At 43.5% G+C, this 20301-nt stretch overlaps 2 protein-coding genes and 1 long non-coding RNA gene across 5 annotated transcripts in view; 2 read left to right on the plus strand and 1 right to left on the minus strand.

Moving 5' to 3' along the window:
• Positions 1-3879: 3879 nt before the first annotated feature.
• On the plus strand, positions 3880-7378 carry LOC122492024. The gene is made up of 3 exons (XR_006299519.1): positions 3880-4581; positions 6154-6236; positions 7098-7378. It is a non-coding gene; the product is annotated as an uncharacterized LOC122492024 (long non-coding RNA).
• Positions 7379-7635: 257 nt separating this feature from the next.
• Positions 7636-15251, minus strand: DPH3 (diphthamide biosynthesis 3). 2 transcript variants are annotated; one of them, XM_043595466.1, is made up of 3 exons: positions 14793-15251; positions 14185-14259; positions 7636-10075 (listed from the first exon to the last, which is right to left on the minus strand). In XM_043595466.1, exons 1-3 carry the CDS (start codon positions 14898-14900, stop codon positions 10010-10012), a joined length of 249 nt encoding a protein of 82 aa, XP_043451401.1. In that variant the 5' UTR covers positions 14901-15251; the 3' UTR covers positions 7636-10009. The 2 variants fall into 2 exon arrangements, with proteins under 2 accessions (XP_043451401.1, XP_043451402.1); XM_043595467.1 differs by lacking the exon at positions 14185-14259.
• Positions 15252-15486: 235 nt separating this feature from the next.
• The window catches only part of OXNAD1 (oxidoreductase NAD binding domain containing 1), a 42164-nt gene continuing 37349 nt past the window's right edge, over positions 15487-20301 (plus strand). For both annotated transcript variants that reach the window (XM_043595463.1, XM_043595464.1), the window contains exon 1: positions 15487-15599. The gene's annotated coding sequence lies outside the window, so the exon portion shown is untranslated. The remainder of the gene's footprint in view (positions 15600-20301) is intronic.

The raw sequence follows: 20301 nt of genomic DNA on the forward strand, positions 1-20301 counted from the left end.
AAGTGTTCGCTGGTTCTGTTGGGGCCATAAAACAATCCTGCCAACAAAAAGACCTCTTCATGTGTGTACAGAAGAGAGCAAACACAATTTATTGTTACATAAGAACCAACAGACTCACATGTGAGGTAACTCAGAAGTGACTGGAGTCGACACGATTGCACATGAATTTCTGCAGTAAAGTGGAAGAAGGAATAAGGACAACTTCTCATCTTTCATCTCCTTGAGAGGCTAAGGAGTAGGCCTTGTGAGGATCTCCTGAGTACCTCCAGATGTTGTAGGAATTTTTACCTCAAAACCCGCAGTTCGTTGCTCGCCGCTTCAAAGAACGAAGAGGTGGACACGGAACGAGCAGCAGACAGAAGTTTATGAGAGTATAAGCTCAGAAAGGAAGAACAGCAGGAAAGCTCTCTTTACAGAGAGGGGGCATTCGAAGGTGAATGCCTTCTTTAGGCAAGGGGTCCTTGTTTTATCAGGTTCTGGTTGCCCCCTTCCCTGCCCCCTCGTTCCTTCTCAGGTTCTACCCTTATTGGCTTGATAACTCTAGATGCGGGGTTGTCCACTCCTGATTGGCTGGATTCCAAGTATGAGGGGGTGGTCTATGGCCATAATGTTCCTTGTGGGTCATAGGTTTTATGGTCTACCATGTTTTTTCAGTTAGGTCTTTTGTCAAATTCCTAAGGGGAAGTAGGTGGTATTTGTTACATTCTTAAGAGGAACCTTCTATCCGAGGGGGTTTGCTATAGTCAGATGCTCCAAGCATTGTTCCAAAACATGTGTTTTTCCCCACCCAGGAACCTCAGGTCCTAACCTTTCCCTCTCTGCTTATTTTATCCTATCTTTCCCTATCATACAGAGACTCCTGAGTTCATTTTTCATGGTGTGTGTTTATAGTTCCAGGGGTCAGAAGGACCTCAACCTTGCATTATCTTATTTTTTTAAAGTTTATTTATTTTGAGAGCGAGAGCACACGCGTGCGTGCGCGCGTGCACACACACACACACACACACACGCACAAGCAGGGGAGGGGCAGAGAGAAGAAGAGACAAAACCCCAAGCAGGCTCCTTGCCATCACTGCAGAACCGGATGAGGGGCTTGAACTCACAAACTGTGAGATCATGACCTGAGCCAAGATCAAGAGTCAGACACTTAACCAACTGAACCACCCACGTGCCCCTCAACCTTGCATTATAAAATCAAAAGTTTGTGCCTCTTCTTAGGCCCATTTGGTTTGCATGAAGACTCCCTAAGGATGGAGAAATGGGAGATAGGTGCTTTGTCCCTCAAAGACAGTATCCTTATTTTACCTGTACAGTCCCCTTGGAAAAGCCACCAATATTATTCCAAAACTCACCCCCTTTTTGATAGAACTCTAATGACAATCTCCCCTCCTTTTTCTCTTGGTGCATCATTTGGTGAGAATCTGTACAGTTCATTGGGCTTATCAATAATTTCATGTTTATTATCCCATCTGATCTTCAAAACTCATCATTTTACCGACATAGAAACAAAGTGACTATCGTAAACTTGACTTAAGGGAGCTGAGACGTGAACTCAGGTTTTTGATATCAAAGAGCTCATCTTTTTCAGCCTCCCAGAATAAATTGCTGGGCCATTCTAATGCAAGCAAAGAAAGAAAGGTCATATAAGAAGAGGAAGTAGGGAGAGGCATTTTATATTTCTTCAGTTGAGCACTGTGCTGCATTCTAGAACAGAGCCACCCAATAGAACTCTCTGTGATGATGGAAATGTTCTTTACTTGAACCATCCAATATGGTAGCCACAAGCCACAGCCACATGTGTACATGGGTACTTGAAATTAAGAACTGACTTCTTAATTTTATTTCATCTTAATTGAAATGTAAATTTAAAAAAACACACATAGTCAGTGGCTACCATGTTGGACAGCGCAGCTCCAGAATGCAAAAGCCCTGCTAGGTGGGTAAGATGTCCCCTTGCCTGGTAACCAGTGGGCTGTGTTTGCCTCAGGCCTTGGAGTGAAGCTTCCACAGATGTTATTCACATTAAGTAGGCTGCCCCTTGGGAAGAAGAACATGTGAGCCCAGAGAGGTTTCAGCTGCTGACACGGCTTGGGCTGTCAACATTCCTGTCCAGTGGGGCTCTGGCTCCCCCAACAGGGCCTGGTCCCTGTCAGCTTCCCCCTCCTTCTCTTCCTCTGTCCCCTCTCCCAGCCCAGAGCACAGCACTCATCGCCAGGTTGCTCCTTCAGGCAAATCAGGACAACTTCATCAGAGAATAGAAATCAGGACAGGACAACTTCATCAGAGAATAGAAATAATCGTTCACCTGCTTAAAAGTCATATCAGAACACAGCTGAGAGAGACCTTCAGAATTCTTTCTTTACACCCACCCTGTTTCACAGTTAAGACAAGGCCTGGAGAGGTGACCAGTAACGTCCTTGGCCTCTTTGCCTAGGGCCCTGACCCACTGAGCTCACAGATGGTGCAGAATGCGTGTGTAAGCAAGAAAACAGGAGCCATCTGGCCATGGTCAGGCATTCCTCTTGCCTGGTTACGACCATGCAGTGATTCCATTAAAAGTGATGGTGTGGCACAAGAACAGACATTCAGATCAATGGAATAGAACAGAGAACCCAGAAATGAACCCACAAACGTATGGCCAACTAATCTTTGACAAAGCAGGAAAGAATATCCAATGGAATAAAGACAGTCTCTTTAGCAAGTGGTGCTGGGAAAATTGGACAGCGACATGCAGAAGAATGAACCTGGACCCCTTTCTTACACCATACACAAAAATAAACTCAAAATGGATGAAAGACCTCAATGTAAGACAGGAAGCCATCACAATCCTCGAGGAGAAAGCAGGCAAAAACCTCTTTGATCTTGGCCGCAGCAACTTCTTACTCAACACATCTCCAGAGGCAAGGGAAACAAAAGCAAAAATGAACTACTGGGACCTCATCAAAATAAAAAGCTTCTGCACAGCTAAGGAAACAGTCAGCAAAACTAAAGGCAACCAACAGAATGGGAGAAGATATTTGCAAATGACATAACAGATAAAGGGTTAGTATCCAAAATCTACAAAGAACTTATCAAACTCAACACCCAAAAACCAAATAATCCAGTGAAGAAATGGGCAAAAGACATGAATAGACACTTCTTCAAAGAAGACATCCAGATGGCCAACCGACACATGAAAAAATGCTCCACATCACTCATTATCAGGGAAATACAAATCAAAATCACAATGAGATGCCATCTCACACCTGTCAGAATGGCTAACATTAACAACTCAGGCAACAACAGATGTTGGCAAACATGCGGAGAAAGAGATCTCTTTTGCATTGTTGGAGGGAATATAAGCTGGTGCAGCCACTCTGGAAAACAGTATGGAGGTTCCTCAAAAAACTAAAAATAGAACTACCCTACAACCCAGCAATTGCACTACTAGGCATTTACCCACGGGATACAGGTGTGCTGTTTCGAAGGGACACATGCACTCCCATGTTTATAGCAGCAGTATCAACAATAGCCAAAGTATGGAAAGAGCCCAAATGTCTATTGATGGATGAATGGATAAAGAAGATGTGGTATATATATACAATGGAGTACTGGCAATCAAAAAGAATGAAATCTTGCCATTTGCAACTACATGGATGGAACTGGAGGCTTTATGCTAAGTGAAATTAGTCAGTCGGAGAAAGACAAAAATCATATGACTTCACTCATATGAGGACTTTAAGAGACAAAACAGATGAACATAAGGGAAGGGAAACAAAAATAATATAAAAACAGGGAGGGGACAAAATAGAAGAGACTCATAAATATGGAGAACAAACCTGAGGGTTATGGGAGGGGTGGTGGGAGGGGGGATGGGCTAAATGGGTAAGGGGCATTAAGGAATCTACTCTTGAAATCATTGCTTCACTATATGCTAACTAATTTGGATGTAAATTTTAAAAAATAAAAAATAAAGTTAAAAAAAAAGTGATGGTGAATAAGGGTTAAGTTTGGCAAAGAACCAAGTTTCTAATCCTTAACTATCAATGCATGCCTTTGGGTCACTTAGAGGAGCAAAACATTTCCATCCTGTTCTTAAAGAGTCTCCATAATATAATTCTATTTCTTTAATCGCCCTTTGAAGAGATGAGGCCCAGTTCTCATAAACAAAAATACCTTGGAGCATATTTACTGATTGAATAAGAGTACTTATCCATTTGGGGGCTAACTACTAACAATCCTAACACTTTTATAAGCAGAAAGTCCTGCTTCAATTCTAACTTCACTGATTTTTTTTCCCCCTCAGCATGGTGTGTCGAGTGCTTAGCCATGCCAGATGGACAAGTCATGAGTAGGCCACATTTGGCTGGAAACATATAAGCTGTATCTGGTGGACTGTGTCAAAGGTCTAAAGTTCAAGGTTTCAGATATGGCACCACAGTCACCTGAGACTTGAAGCAAGAGCCGCTCACCTGATTTGAAACAGTTTGGATAACAAACCATTGAGTACTGCTGAAATGTATCAGGGAATTAGTTGTCATAAAAACATTCAAAATGAACATCCCAAAGTGCCAGCAAGCAGGAAACAGACATGTCAGTAAGGTGGGTAGTGAAGGTTCCCATGAGTATTACATCTCACTTTTAATGACATCATATGAGCCTATGTTCCATTTCTCTCTATAATTAGGGCTAATAATTCAATATCTTCAAGTGGATATTTATGGCAGACTTTGGAAATATTAATCTGTTATTACTAGAGTTACATTGGTCTGAATTTGAATATGGAAAACACAGCCAAAGACTCGCTCATCTCAAAACACAAAAAATTAGCAAAAAATTAGTCCCATGGGCTTGCTGTCTGATGTCTGTCTGGCCAGCAACATGAGAGTGGCTGACTTATTTTAATGTTTCAAACTGCTTCCATTTTATCACTTGGAAAATTTTTCAATTATTCCAACACGGCCACAGAAGAGAGAACATGAGATTTGGAGTCAAAAGTATTGGATTGAAATGCCAAGCCTGACACTTAGATTACTTTCCAAAAATAGCCACCCCTTCCCTACCCACCACCTCCATGGGAGAATTGTATTTCCCTGCACCTTGACTTTGGGCTTGGCCATGTGACTTGGTTTTGGCCAATGGAAAACTGGCAGACATGGCTCTTGCACTGCTGTCCTGGCAAGTCCCTGGGTCTGAGGAAGAAGGGTGGCATGGGACCAGAACCAGCTGCAGGCTGCTGTTTAGTCACCAGCCAACTCCTGCTGATCCCTAGACACAAGAGAGAACAAACGACTACTGTTTTAAGTTTTGGGTGGTTTGTAGCACAATACTCGACACATTAAAAAAACTTGGTTCCAGTTAACATTGGGATAACGGTATCAACATCACATGTAATCCAAATGACATTGTGCTACTATCATTCTACCTGCTTAAGAACAAATGAAGTGCCCCACTCTCACCTTGGCTTCCCAACATTGCATGTGGTGCCAATTTGGTTAAACTGGGACTATATAACTACATTTCCAGAATACCCTCCCCTGTGTGGTCCTAAGTTAGCATTGGCCACCAGAGAAAGATTGGAAGTAATATTCCAAATTCTGTCACTTGGGACTGCCGACTGGGACCCAGTGCCCTCTGGGGTGACCCTGGATGGCCTGTGCTGCCTTCACAGATAGTGCCCATTAACAGTTTGTTTTCCCCCCATTCTCCACTCTCAATCTTGGCATTCATCTTTGTCCAAAGGTTCAACATTTGACCCTATCCAAGAGCTCAGTTCCCCTCTAAGAATGAAATCTGCCCCCCAAATCTTTGCTTAGTGACTGGACCCTGCTACCATGATCAGGTCTCAGATGGGAATTACTTGCCTCAGTCCCAAGTGTTGACCCACTGAATAGCACCTGTGGCTCTGTGCCACTTATTGGGATGCCTCATCCCTTACTAGACATTTACCTCTATTTGGGAGCCACCTCTTACTGAACCCCTACCCCTGTCAAATGCCCCTCATTTGACTTCCTTAGATACACCTCCCCCATGTAAGCATTGTGTGAGCTAGGGGATAGTATTTTTAACTGTGATTCCCTATTCATTTGTCCTTTGTTTCAAGCCCTTAACAAGGAATAATTTGTAAAATGGTTTCCCAGTCAAATATGTAATCATGGGCAATTTGCTTTGTAGGAAGCAGGGAGTGGCAGGCATCCTCCAATGGAGTTAGAGAAATCCTAATTGCTCACACCTGCAGAGGCTGTCACTTTTGTAAGGTATGTAATTAGCAGCCAGAGTGTGTGCTAGAAACGATGGGATTGTCTGTTTGAACAAGGGACGCAGGCCAGAGACTGCCCAGTTTGGCACTCTCCAACTCTGTTCATTAGCCCAGCCTGGGCTCTTAGGTCACTTGCTAAGGCTGATTTCATGCCTGAATACAAGGTGTGGGGTCAACTGAGTCCACACGCCTTTCTCCACAAAGCAGGTGTGACCACTTAAAAAAATTGGACCCTCTGTACTTTGCGATTATGAATTTCCTGTTTTTCTAGTCCAGTGGTTCTCAGCTTTGGTTGCACATTAGAATCACCAGGGAGATGCTTTAAGAATCTTGGTGTCCAAGCTGCACCCAGGTCAATTAAATCAGCTTCTCTAAGGCATCCGTGTATAGCTCCTCAGATAATTCCAATGTGCTGCCAAGTTTGAACACTGGTTCTAGATCAGTGGTTCTCAAATGTTAGCTGCATCAGAATCACTCGGAGAGCTTGTTAACACTCGCCCCCAGATTCAGTAAGTGCGGGGGAAGGGTGTCCAATAATTTGCACTTCTCATATTTATTCTAAGAATGCTATCAATGCTCAAAACAATGTTGAATTCCTTTTGGAATCAGAATGGTTAACCTTTATTTTGCACATATGATAGGTATTGTACTAAATGTTTTAGTCATTAGTTCGTTTAATTATTTTCACAAGGACTGTTTCATCCTTACCCTTCAAGTCTCAGAAGAAGTGCCCCACCTGCAATGCCTTGTGTCTGCCCTTTATCGATACAACTACTGAAGCTGTCACATCACAGTTTGTTTCCTCCTGGGCCGTAACCACAGTCTGTAATCTTACTTCCCCTCTTCCACTCGCCTGCAGGCTCCATGATGGTAGAGACCCTACCGAGTGCCTAACATGTGGCAGGCGCTCCACACACACTTTCGGAATGAATGAATCCACAGATCAACCACAGGAAAGAGGTAGTGTTATGGTCTGCATTTCACACACCAGGACATAGAGATACAGAAACATTCAGTAGCTTGTCCAAGATTATAGTGGACGAACTGAGGTTCAAACTGTGTCTTGACCAGAGCTGGGCTCTCAAACAACTGCAAGAGTTGATCATCAGCCTTAAAATAAAATATCAACCTTCAACTGTCTTTGCCTGACTGCCAGTTGATTCACAGCTATTTTTCCCCCCAGGAAAAATAAAAATCCACAACCAAAACCCATGTGGCCAAACTAAAAAAACAGTGACAATTTCTTTCCCATTTAAAAACTCTACCGTCCATACGAGAAACTTACTTAAAATTTCCTGAAGCAGGTGAAGGCTTCTTTCTACCTCATAGAAAATGGTATCAAAACCTTTTAATACAAAATGTTAGCGGTTAGGGGAAGAAAGCTACATGAAAACAAATGGATTTGAATTATGACTTTATTTAGTATCCTGATAATAAATTAATACGCACAGCAATCAAAAGCATTGGGCGCTTTCCCTAAAGTGGTTCTGGAGGTGTACACTAATATGCAGAATCCTTTAAATAGTCGACTTTATTTTCAAACTCTGAAGTGTGGTAACATTAAGTCACTAAAGAAGCATGGGGTCTCCTTCTCTAATAGTTCATGATTTAGTTCTGAGTTTATAAAGGTTTCAATGACCATTTCAGCTCCCGCAAGCGATGAAGGCTGAAGTTCTAGTACTGACAGTTTAGAAATCACCTGATCTGGTCTCCTAATTGTAGAAGTGACAAATCCACTGCAAAGACTACAAAGCTAGTAAGAGACAGCCTGGATTACAAATCAGTTCTCAGAAGTGGTCTGAAAGGTCTGGTAAAGTACACAAGGCACATAGCATCACAAAGAACTCTAGTCATACCCCAAAGGCCCTTGTGTTACTTTCTGCTTAACATAGGATTAAACCTTGTTCTTTTGCAGTTAACAAATTCTGGAAACAGAATCACTCCCATCACTGCAGATTATCATTGATCACCGACTGCCAGTGCACTTTTTCTCTCCTGGGATGTTTGGACTTGGGGACTTTTATTCCTTCTATGTTCACAGTAGACCTACATCAGGGGTGCCCGTTCCTGTCTGAAATTCATCATCAGCTGAAGGAGTTAATATTGGGATTTACAAAACCATCAAATCCGAGCATGAGACAGTTCATTTCTCTTTAGAGTTAATTCCCAGCAGTCAGCATATAACATGCTCTCATCTAAGTTGCCATTGGCTCAAATTCACTGGCGGATTCTTCTGGGGCATCAGTGTGTCCCTGAACAGCAGTGAGACTTCTCATTCCGTGAATATGTTATATAATACCATATAATGTACTATGCACTTCTGGCATACAATGTTTGGTGATTTAACGTAACAGCTGCACATAACCGTGCTTTTGCAAGGTGTTTTTTTGCGGGTTTTGTTTTTGTTTTGTTTTATAAAAAGGCCACTTAGTTGTTTTAATTTAAACCCTTGGCGAGTGTGTGAAGCACACGTATCAACCAGCGACAGACTGGTCATGTTCTGGCAAGCTATTTTTTTCCAATTGCGGGAAATGTTCCCATCCAAAACAACCTGCCGGACATCAGTGAATTTTTAAATTTTATAAACACATAGGAAAATTGTGCATATAAAAGAAAATCTTGAATTTTCGTGTAAGCGATTCTGATTTCTGGCTACTACACTGTAGCAAAGGAAGTCTGATAGCCTGTCTTTATAAATTCTTTTTACACTTCTAAGAATGCACGTCTGGTTCAGGTACAGCTTATAACCACTTGTTAGATGCATCCCCAGGGACGTATTTATTTAGAGTTGGCATCTCATCTTCAAGTTCATTCTCGGCAAACCAAGAGTTGTTGTAGATGCTTTACTTTTTAGGGGCAGTGAGTCGATTTTGAGGTAACGCTGAAAGCACTGTTGCCAGCTGCAAGGCCTTGATACGAACCCCTGTCTCGAAAGCAATTTCATTAGCCTGATCTAAAAACAGACAAACAAGACCCAGATACGCAGTTATTACCTGCTCTGACCTGGCAAAACCATTCAAGCGTTTAATTTATAAGTTGGCACGTTTTCCTCCTCTCGTTCTGCTACCGATTTCATTCCTTCGGCTGCTTTTCTTTTTGTCTTGTCCCAATGTTCGAGGAACATGTGGAAGATTGATAAGGAAACGCCAGATTCTTTGACCATTTCACTTTTTGACTTTTTCTAACTTTTTGCTCTGGAAAAAGGGTGAGCTCAGTATATTTTCTCTCTAATTCCACGAGCAGAACTCCATGTAGGAAGTATAACGGAAGTGGCATGCTAAACAGAACATGAACGTTCTAATGAATGCAAGACTGAGCAGTGGGAACTGAAAGTGCATGTGGACAAAGCAGCTAATTTGAGTTTAGAACAGCAAAGCTGATGTCCGATTTGAAAGAAAGGGCTCATTTTAATCATCTTAATAACTAAACCAAAAATATAATCCCCCCTTTTATTAAGGAATCCTAATGACTTTGAGGTAGATGATGCTGTGATCGGATAAGGAAGAAAACAGGTGTGAGACACAAAATTCACATGGAAAATTAACAACACATCCAATTCAAAGTTCTAAGCACAAAATCCAGGCATGTCGTGTCGTGCACTTGCTTCTTTAATTGGAGATGAACTTGGCAGCCAAAGGCAAGGATCCACACTCTAATGGAAGAGCCAACTACAGAATGGTTGTCCTCAGGAAGAAGCCAGTAACTTTGCATTTGATTTTTCCAGCCTGGCTCATTCCCAAATGTTCAGCATTTGGATTCCTAAAGTCTTCTTCAGCATTTAACTAATTCTTTGTGAGTGGAAGGGGCTGGGACTGTTTCTCCACACATAAACTGATCCTAAGACAGAACAAGTAATTACATTAATCATCGAGTGTGTCACAAACGCATCAATATTAGACTTTCGTTTTGTTGCAGAATCAATCCAGCTGTTCGTTTTTATTTTGATTTGTTTTAAAGTTTATTTATTTATTTTTTAGTAATTTCCACACCTAACGTGGGGCTTGGACTCACAACCTCAAGATCAAGAGTTACATGCTCTTTTGACTTGAGTCAGCGAGGCACCCCACAGCTGTTAGTTTTTCATTGCTGTATCACTTCATCCTTGTTCAGAGTCAGTGTCGGCACCAAAATTATCATCTTAAAGGTGCTTCAGTTTTTAGTCCTGAACTCACACTTAATTCAAAGCAGCTTATCTTAGAAACAAGCATGCCCACCCCCTTCACCACAGAGCATCCACTTGTCAGAAATCACATTTATAATCACGTCACACCTTTTAAGTTTCTGTATTAATTACTACACTATAACTTCCCAAATTCAATATGTGGTCATTCAAATGCCTATCCTCTTCAAGGTAATTACTTTTTTTTTTAAGTCTATTTATTTATTAAAAAAATGTTTTTTTCAATGTTTATTTATTTTTGAGAGACAGGGACAGAGCGCGAGCAGGGAATGGGCAGAAAGAGGGAGATACAGAATCCAAAGCAGGCTCCAGGCTCTCAGCCATCAGCACAGAGCCCAACGCGGGCTCGAACCCATGGATGGTGAGATCATGACCTGAGCTGAAGTCAGACACTTAACAGACTGAGCCACCCAGGTGTCACTTTTTAAGTCTATTTATTAATTTTTGAGAGAGAGAGAGAGAGAGAGAGAGAGAGGGAGCGCACACACAAGTGGGGGAGGGGCAAAGAGAGAGGGAGACACAGAATCCGAAACAGGCTCCAGGCTCTGAGCTTTCAGCACATAGCCCGCCGCAGGGCTCAAACCCAGGAACCGTGAGATCGTAACCTGAGTGGAAGTCAAACGCACAACCGACTGAGCCACCCAGGCGCCCCAAGGTAATTACTTCTTCCAGCTAAAAGAGATTGCTCTTTATGCATTTCCCCACACAGATAATCTGCAGTGTCAGCTATGTTGTAAATGCATTTCAATCTCTGATTAGTTATCCTGGCTTATGTCAGCTACGAGAAACCTCTGCCTTCCAGGTTACCCCTCATCTCCTGTAGTCTGATCCCCAGCAGGGTCAGCCTGTATCGTGTCATCGCTCTCTCACTCCTGCCCAGCACCTAGCACCTCCTCTCCGACCCCAGCTTGCTGTTTGAAACTTATGGTCTGTGACCAGCACATTGCTCCATATTCTCAACCCCTTCTTTAAAACATAACCACGTCTTCCTGCTCTAATACAGTGGTTCTCAAGAGGTGGTAGGAAGGGCGTGCTGATTTTGTCTCCAGGGGGCATCTGGCAATATTTGGGAGACATTCGGGGGACGTGCTCCTGGCATCAAATGAGCAGAGGCCAGGGATGCTACTAAACACCCTACAGCTCTGTACAACGGTTATTCAGCTCCAAATGACCCTAATGCTGGGTTCGAGAACAGGCCATCCCCTAAGGGCACCGTTTCCCCTATAGCCTCTCAAGTGGTGGTGCTGTGTTCCCTCAGAGCTCCGGTACCACAGAAACTGGAGGAGGGACTGGTTGCTCTTTCTGCCACTGCTCTCCTTCCCTCTCTACAACCCACCAACTTTGACTCTTAAGTCACACGATGTATCATCGCTGCTCCTCTCTGTTTTCTGGACCTACTTCAAAGTCCACAGTCAATTATCACAATCCCTCTTCCCTCACTCCCTCCTACCTACTTGACAAAACCACAACCATGGTTAAATCTAACTTCCTGTGTCTACATTCACCCATGTAGCTGAATGTCTACCACCCTAAACCCTCTCCTGATCCTCTATCACCACCAGTTACTGCCCCATGTCTCTGCTCCCCTTTGCAGCAAATCGTTGAAAGAAAAGTCTACTCTTGCTGCTTCCTGTTCTTCTCATTCTCTCCAAGAAGTTTTCCATCAATCGGGCTCTGTCTCCATTACTCCATCAACACTGCTCTCACCACCGTCACAAATGGCCTCCCTGTTAAAGCCAATCGTTGACTGTCAGTTCACTCTCAGTGGCATCTGACAAGGGTGTTCCCTTCCTCCACCTTTTCTCATCTGGCTTCCAGGATATGAGACCGGTAGTTTTCTTCCTCCTTCTTCAGGCAGCTCTGCTGTTTCCTTGCTTCACGTCCTGACCTTTTAACGTTGGGAGGGGTCCGAGCTGAGTCCTTTCTTTTGTCCATCTCTATCTATATTCACAGCCATGGTCATCTCATCCAGTCTCAAGGCTCTAAACGCTATCTGTGTGCTGGTAACTCCCAAATTTACAGCACCAGCTGATCTCTCTCTCTCTCTCTTTGAACTCCAGACTTGCACATCAAATTGCATTTTCATTTGCTCTCCACTTGGATCAAAAGTAGACCTCCTAAACTTAGTACCTCCAGCTCCGGTCCCTATACCTGCAGACACCTCCCTGTCAGTTGGCGGTAAATCCTACCTTCTAGTTACGAAGGCCACAAATGTGGAAATCATCTTTGATTCCTCTCATATCCTATACCCAATCAGTAAAAAAATAATCGTTATCCTTTAAAGTGTATCCAGAATCCAGCCACCTCTCATGATCTCCTCTGCCACAGCCTCGTCCGAGCCATCCATTTTCTCCTCTTGGTTCGTCTACCAGCCTCCTGTTACCCTTGCTATATCCTAACGCCTATCCTTGCTGCCTCCCAGTCTACTCTGAACACAACAGCCAGAATCACTCTATTTTCACTTAAGGTGTATCATAGCGCTCCTTTGTCTGAGAATCCTCCATTGGTCCCCTGTGTCATTCACAGCAAAAGCAAAAGTCCTTAAAGTAGTCCATAAACACCTTTGTGATCGCCCCACTCCACTAATTTCATCTTGGGCTACTCTCTCACCCTCATCTACTCTGCTCTGGTCACACTTGCTGTTCCTCAATAAAAACAGACCTGTTCCTGCCTTAGGGCCTGTCCACTGAAAGCTCCCTTTGCTGGACTGCTGTTATCCCCCAGGGCTCAATCCCTCACCTCTTTCAAACTTTGCTCAATAAGGCCTCTCTCAGGAAGGTCTGCCCTGACCACCCTATTTAAAATTGCAACCTCTTCTCATACAAGCACTCCTTCTCTCCCTTACTCTGTTCTCTTTTTGTTCCAGAACACATTTTAATACAGGAATAAATCTGTAAGCTTCCAAATTATAGCCTGCTTCTCTCATGAGACTAAGTGCCTTGTTCTCACCTTCCCTATACTCATTTTAGAGTTTATTCTTAAGAATGGTAAGCTGTTATATGTCAATTATATCTCCCTCCCACCACCACCACCAAAAAAAAAAAAAAAAAGGAAAAATGAAACAATGTCAAGCTTCTTACAAGTACAGACCAAAGTTGGGGTAGGGGTGGGCAATAAGAACATTTCTTTTCTTTTTTTTTTTTTTAATTTTTTAATGTTTATTTATTTTTGAGAAAGAGAGAGAGAGAGAGACAGAGAGCAAGCACGGGAGGAGCAGAGAGAGAGAGGGAGACACAGAATCTGAAGCAGACTCCAGTCTCTGAGCTGTCAGCACAGAGCTCCACGCGGGGCTCCAGCTCACGAACCGTGAGATCATGACCTGAGCCGAAGATGGACGCTTAACCAACTGAGCTACCCAGGCACCCCAGAACATTTGTTTTCTATTGTCAATATCCTTGAGTGAAAAACAGTAAGACAAAGACCAAAATGAAACTGTAAAATTGCAGCTATGACATGATAATGCAGAGTTTTATACGTATAAGCCAGGGAAGAAACACTATACAATTGTTCCCTCCAAAATAAGTCTAGGAGGTCTCAACAATTTTAATTACTTAGTAAATAAAGGAGGAATACAAGTTGTCAATCTTTATGATTATTTTTCTATTTAGTGTGTAATCAATAATTTTCATTAGCTACGCAGTTTTCTTTATTGCCTTTTCCAAAGCTAAAATGAGTAACCTGCACTTACATGTCACAGACTGCTCTAGGTCCCTGCCTTCCAACCACTTCCCTCCACCCCCGCACCTTTTAAAATTCGACGACTTACCTTGTCATAAATTACTTTTATAATGAGAGAGCAGCTAGGACACGTTGCCACGTCTTCCCCATTCTCCAAATCTTCCTATAACAAAATCAAACACCGTACGGTATTGTCTTCCCTTTGCGATCTCCTCCTCCCAAACTCTTTCCACCCTTACGGTCAAGCTCCTTTGTGGCTCGTCTCCCGACAAGGTATGTGAGGGCCAAAAAGGCCTGCCGAGAGAGATATCAACTCTATTTCTCCCGCGAAGCGCTACTTGAAAATACCCGGGAAGGTTGGCCAAGATTCAGTCGCCTCCAAACCCCTGGGAAGACTAAAAAAAACCGCGTCCCTTCCTCCCAAAAGAACTGGGATCCTAAATGGAGGAGGATGGCAAGATAGCAGCTGCCCGCCATCCGACCTTTCCCACCTCCACCTTCCAGCCCTCCGCCTGACTAAAGGCCAGAACGATGTGCCACGGTCAAATCAGGGTATCAACTTTACGGCGACTCAGAGACAGGGCAAAAAGGGCGTGGAAAATTGTGAGCTGCAAGGTGACGGGACCGCGGAAAGAACGTAGCAAGAGCGAAAACGCGCCTGCTCCGACGAGTCGCCGGGAGGGGCCCTGAAGTTACCTTGGTAATGCAGAAGTTATCCCCACACGGGCAGGGGTAGAAATACGTCTCCGAGTCTTCATCATATTGGAAGTCCTCGATCTCCACCTCGTCGTGAAACACGGCCATTGTCACTGGGGTCGGCAGATGCCTGTCGTCCCCGCCAGCCGACACTGCCCCGGGACGGTCTAATTTCTCCCGCGCGGGCCCCAGCCGGGTGTTTTCAGCGGGCACCGGCTCAGGAACTATCGCTTCCGGCGCATACACAAAGACGCAACGCCGGCTCTCGAGGCCAAATGGGTGACCCGGTTGCGGTCACCATGGAGATGGCTGAGCTAGGGGGCGGAGACCCTGGATGAGGGCGCCAGCTGCTAGGTGGTGTGCTCACCGCGCCGGCTGTCGGAGGCACAGACCAATAAAATGTGGGGATCGCTTGCGCCGCTCTGACGCGTCGTCTGGGACACCGGAAGTTGTCTCGCGCGGGTGGTGGAGCTCTGGCAGGTCTTCGAGCGAAGTCCCCGCGGCCCCGGAGGCGTAGAGGCCCTTTACTGCGGCTGCGGTCCTAGCTCAAGTCCGCCGGGTTTAGAGAGGCCTGGGCCTTAGTCTGCGGAATCGGTGGCATCCCCCCGGCCTTCAACGCCCTTGGGGAGAGGAGGGCGCTCCTCTGCTAGGTCTCAGGCGGCGGCAGGAGCAGCTTTGCCTCCTGGACCTCCCTTCCTGCCTCTCCGGTGACGGACGAAAAGTCCACTTGGAATTTTGATTCACCGAGTGACCTTGAGCTCAGGGCGACGCCTACTTTGTAGTTCCTGGCTGCGCTCGGCCATTCAGGTACATCCCCGCCTCTCTCCCTTATTCCAGATTATCTTCAAATGCCCTAAATTGTGTTGAGAGGACCACGGCCGGGAAGGCAGGCTGAGTTCTAGTCCTATGTTTGCCAAGCATGTGTCATTATTAATGACAATGACTTGTAATAATAGTAATGACACCACCTTTTATTATTGGGAGTTTGCTATATACCAAGTATTGCACTAAGTATGATTCTTATATCAACCCTGGGAGTTTAGATGTTACTCCGTATTATTGATGTTCAGACTAAGATAACAGAGTTGGATATCTTGACCAAAACCACCTGTCTAGGAAATGAAGGCCCTGTCTGTCCACAAAGCCTCCGAACAAAGTATTTAATTTATTTGAACCAGGTTTCTTTTTTGTCAAAGGAATGGTATTTGCAGACAGAGTTATCACCCTGAGACCTCTGTATACATTAAAGTGAAATGCAAATAAAAGGTGCTTTGTCTTGAAGGCAGTGCTAGTGCCTGTTTTAGTGCAAGGAGATTCCATGGGAGGTATCGCTCCATCACTCCACATTTATTCAAACTTAGGAATGCAATGCAGTGAAAACGGCACTTTGAGAAATAGATGTGGGGTCAGAATCTGACTGTTGGGAACTTGCTCTGGGAGCTGGATATTTACATTCATTGAGCCTTATTTTGCCTTCTGACTAAAAAGGGGTTGGGTTAGAGATGATTTACAAGATTGCGTTCAGATCTCACATTCCACTTTTGCACGGAAGTTACCTGTTTTACTTGGTTAGCAATTATTTATACCATATTTCGTTTATATTTACATGGTATGTTGAGGGTAACACTTGCACACACACACATTCCTATGCTTATTTATATACACATACTCAAAGATTTGCATGAAGTTACCAATTTTGTGCACACTGAGGTGTAGCTCCACATGGTTTAGCTCTTCTAAGTCTTGAAAAGAGGAGTCTGGGAGAAAATCAGTAAGTTACATAAAAGTTGGTAGAAGGTTATCTCGAAGGCCTCACATTAGCATAATTGGAGACCTACCCAGCAGTTAGGAAACAGTTGTTAAATTAAGTGGGATGATTCTGGAGTGACTGGGCAAAGGAGAAATCCCAGCAAAGCCCACCCAGCTCCATGGCTGCTCCTTGTATCTCTGTAGACACATATACTTCCCACGTAGCATCTTGGAGACAGGAGGACAAGGGACAGTCTTCCAGGGTCTGTTCACTAGTCCCAGTGATCATTTTGAGGTTGGGAACCATCGTTAGTTCTTCAGTGCTTCTCAGCATAAGTACCTACAAATTAAAGATGAGCCATTTTTGAATGTGCAGAAATGGGTGCATTCATATTTGGTTTTTGGAAGTCTGAATTGGTAGGCCTTTTAGAAAGCAGTTTGGACCTAGCAAAAACAATTTGCCGGGGAATTTTAAAATCTGAGGTCAGTAGCCTAGCAGTTACAGGAGTTGTTGGGTAATATATATATATTTTTTATGTATAATTTCTTTGTAACTTTCCAACTTTTTTTGAGTTTGTATTACCTAAAATGGAAAAAGAAAAACTAGTGAACTACTTATTAATTATAATGAACACTATTTGTCAGGCACTATTATCAAATGGTTTGTGTGCATGAGGTCATTAAAGAAGCCCAGTGAGGTGTAGGTATATTAATCCCATTATCAACACTGGGAAACTTGTTTAGGGGCTGAAGAGCTTGCCTAAGGAGGCAAAGCTGGTAAGTGGCGGTAAATTGTGGTGAGAACTCCGATCTGTCAGACTCCAGAACCTAGGCTCTTAATGAACTTTGATGTTGTCTGTGATAGGATGGCATTGAAGCAGAGCTGGATGAAACCTACAGCCCTGGAGCTCAGAGATTTTCTGCCAGAGCAGTGCTGGTTTCCTTGAGACCTAGATTTGGGAGTCTCCTTGGCTTCCTATACTGTTTTCATCCTGCCAGCTGTTGGCCATATGCCTTGTCTGGCCAGCAGTGGTTCCCTGTATGGTTCTGCCCAGTTTTGAGTTCATACTGTGCTGGAGAAAGTAAAACCATAACCACGTGTAATGTGTGGTTACTAAACTTTTATTCCTGAAAGGGAATGGAAATGTTCTGTAATGAGACATTTTTGGACCTTGAGAGTGTGACAAAAGCAGACTTACTAGTTGCTATAGGATCATTTGCAATCACAAACTTAGAAATTAAAAAAGGTGTTTAAAATCATAAAATGTTAACACTGCTGGTCTGGAAAATAATATTGACCAAAATTCTCAGCATATGATCAAATTTAGAACTAATTTATAATTCTGAATAGCAACTGGGTGTTGTGCATCAGGCTGAGGCGAGTTTATTGGCGGTATCAAACCGATAACCTCTTTAGGTTGTTCGGCAGGGAGGAGAGGCCAGGGGTTAATGGAATTGAGTTGCTTTTTAGTACCTCTTGATTGCCAGGTACTTGCATAGACATTTGTTCCTTCCAGCAATCCAGTGAAGTGCTATTGGCATTTGATTTTAAAATGTTAAGATGTGACTGGCCCTAGATGAAAAAGTAGGAAGGAGTCAGGCCTGAACGCAGTTCCACCGATTTCAGGTCAAGCACTCTCGTGACTTGTGAACCACTAGAGTTCCCTTACCAAATGCCAAATGCTGGGAGCCCCTTTGATTCCTTAGTGACACTTAGGATTCTGAATCAACGGGTGCTATGATAGTTCTGTGAATTTACTTTATTTCAGTGTATGAATGCTCTTAGAGTTGTTCTTTTTTTTTTTTTTTCCTCTCTTTTTTAACTACTTCCAGACCTCATCCAATCTGTTAGCAAGTCATAGGGCTCTATTTCCAAAATAGGCTCTCTGTTTTTCTTTTTTTGGGGGGGGGGGAAATTACCATTCTTTTTTTATTTTTTTTTTTTATATATGAAATTTACTGTCAAATTGGTTTCCATACAACACCCAGTGCTCATCCCAAAAGGTGCCCTCCTCAATACCCATCACCCACCCTCCCCTCCCTCCCACCCCCCATCAACCCTCAGTTTGTTCTCAGTTTTTAACAGTCTCTTATGCTTTGGCTGTCTCCCACTCTAACCTCTTTTTTTTTTTTTTTCCTTCCCCTCCCCCATGGGTTCCTGTTAAGTTTCTCAGGATCCACATAAGAGTGAAACCATATGGTATCTGTCTTTCTCTGTATGGCTTATTTCACTTAGCATCACACTCTCCAGTTCCATCCACGTTGCTACCAAAGGCCATATTTCATTTTTTCTCATTGCCACGTAGTACTCCATTGTGTATATAAACCACAATTTCTGTATCCATTCATCAGTTGATGGACATTTAGGCTCTTTCCATAATTTGGCTATTGTTGAGAGTGCTGCTATGAACATTGGGGTACAAGTGCCCCTATGCATCAGTACTCCTGTATCCCTTGGATAAATTCCTAGCAGTGCTATTGCTGGGTCATAGGGTAGGTCTATTTTTAATTTTCTGAGGAACCTCCACACTGCTTTCCAGAGTGGCTGCACCAGTTTGCATTCCCACCAACAGTGCAAGAGGGTTCCTGTTTCTCCACATCCTCTCCAGCATCTATAGTCTCCTGATTTGTTCATTTTGGCCACTCTGGCGTGAGGTGATACCTGAGTGTGGTTTTGATTTGTATTTCCCTGATAAGGAGCGATGCTGAACATCTTTTCATGTGCCTGTTGGCCATCCGGATGTCTTCTTTAGAGAAGTGTCTATTCATGTTTTCTGCCCATTTCTTCACTGGGTTATTTGTTTTTTGGGTGTGGAGTTTGGTGAGCTCTTTATAGATTTTGGATACTAGCCCTTTGTCTGATATGTCATTTGCAAATATCTTTTCCCATTCCGTTGGTTGCCTTTTAGTTTTGTTGGTTGTTTCCTTTGCTGTGCAGAAGCTTTTTATCTTCATAAGGTCCCAGTAATTCACTTTTGCTTTTAATTCCCTTGCCTTTGGGGATGTGTCGAGTAAGAGATTGCTACGGCTGAGGTCAGAGAGGTCTTTTCCTGCTTTCTCCTCTAAGGTTTTGATGGTTTCCTGTCTCACATTCAGGTTCTTTATCCATTTTGAGTTTATTTTTGTGAATGGTGTGAGAAAGTGGTCTAGTTTCAACCTTCTGCATGTTGCTGTCCAGTTCTCCCAGCACCATTTGTTAAAGAGACTGTCTTTTTTCCATTGTATCTTCTTTCCTGCTTTGTCAAAGATGAGTTGGCCATACGTTTGTGGGTCTAGTTCTGGGGTTTCTATTCTATTCCATTGGTCTATGTGTCTGTTTTTGTGCCAAGGCTCTCTGTTTTTCTACTTCTGCCATCTCATAGCTTTATCCTGCTCTCTTCTTAGACTGGAGCCTTAAAACTGGGGACTCTTGGCCTTCTGTGATCCATTCTTTACATAGTAGTTTGAATGGTCCTTTACTATAAATGTAAATTAGGTCATTCAGTCAATGTAAATTAGATCCTTTAATGTAAACCTTTCCTGGCTTATTCAAACCCTTCAGTTGCTTCCCATTGTCCTTGGAATAAAGGTCATACTCTTTCCATGGTCTGATGTCACCTGGCAAGTGTCTACCTGCTGGACTTCCTCTCTTGTCACTGTCACCTAGCTCCCTGCTCTCCAGTCACACTGGCTGTGGTTCCTGTAACATAGTAGGCTTGTTTCTGTGATCAGACCTCTGCTTGGTGGCTCTGCCCTTGCTGTCTGCTCGGCTGTCTCTTCC

The sequence above is a fragment of the Prionailurus bengalensis genome, chromosome C2 (assembly GCF_016509475.1).
Source record: "Prionailurus bengalensis isolate Pbe53 chromosome C2, Fcat_Pben_1.1_paternal_pri, whole genome shotgun sequence".
Taxonomy (NCBI): Eukaryota; Metazoa; Chordata; class Mammalia; order Carnivora; family Felidae; genus Prionailurus; species Prionailurus bengalensis.

What these genes read in the sequence shown, in the direction of transcription:
- DPH3 (XM_043595466.1), bottom strand. Translation starts at nt 14,900, where the DNA reads ATGGCCGTGTTTCACGACGAGGTGGAGATCGAGGACTTCCAATATGAT. An exon ending in ATAACTTCTGCATTACCAAG is followed by an intron (nt 14,260 to 14,792) that starts GTAACTTCAGGG and finishes ATTTTGTTATAG; the next exon opens with GAAGATTTGGAGAATGGGGA. An exon ending in TAAAAGTAATTTATGACAAG is followed by an intron (nt 10,076 to 14,184) that starts GTAAGTCGTCGA and finishes GTTCTGTCTTAG; the next exon opens with GATCAGTTTATGTGTGGAGA.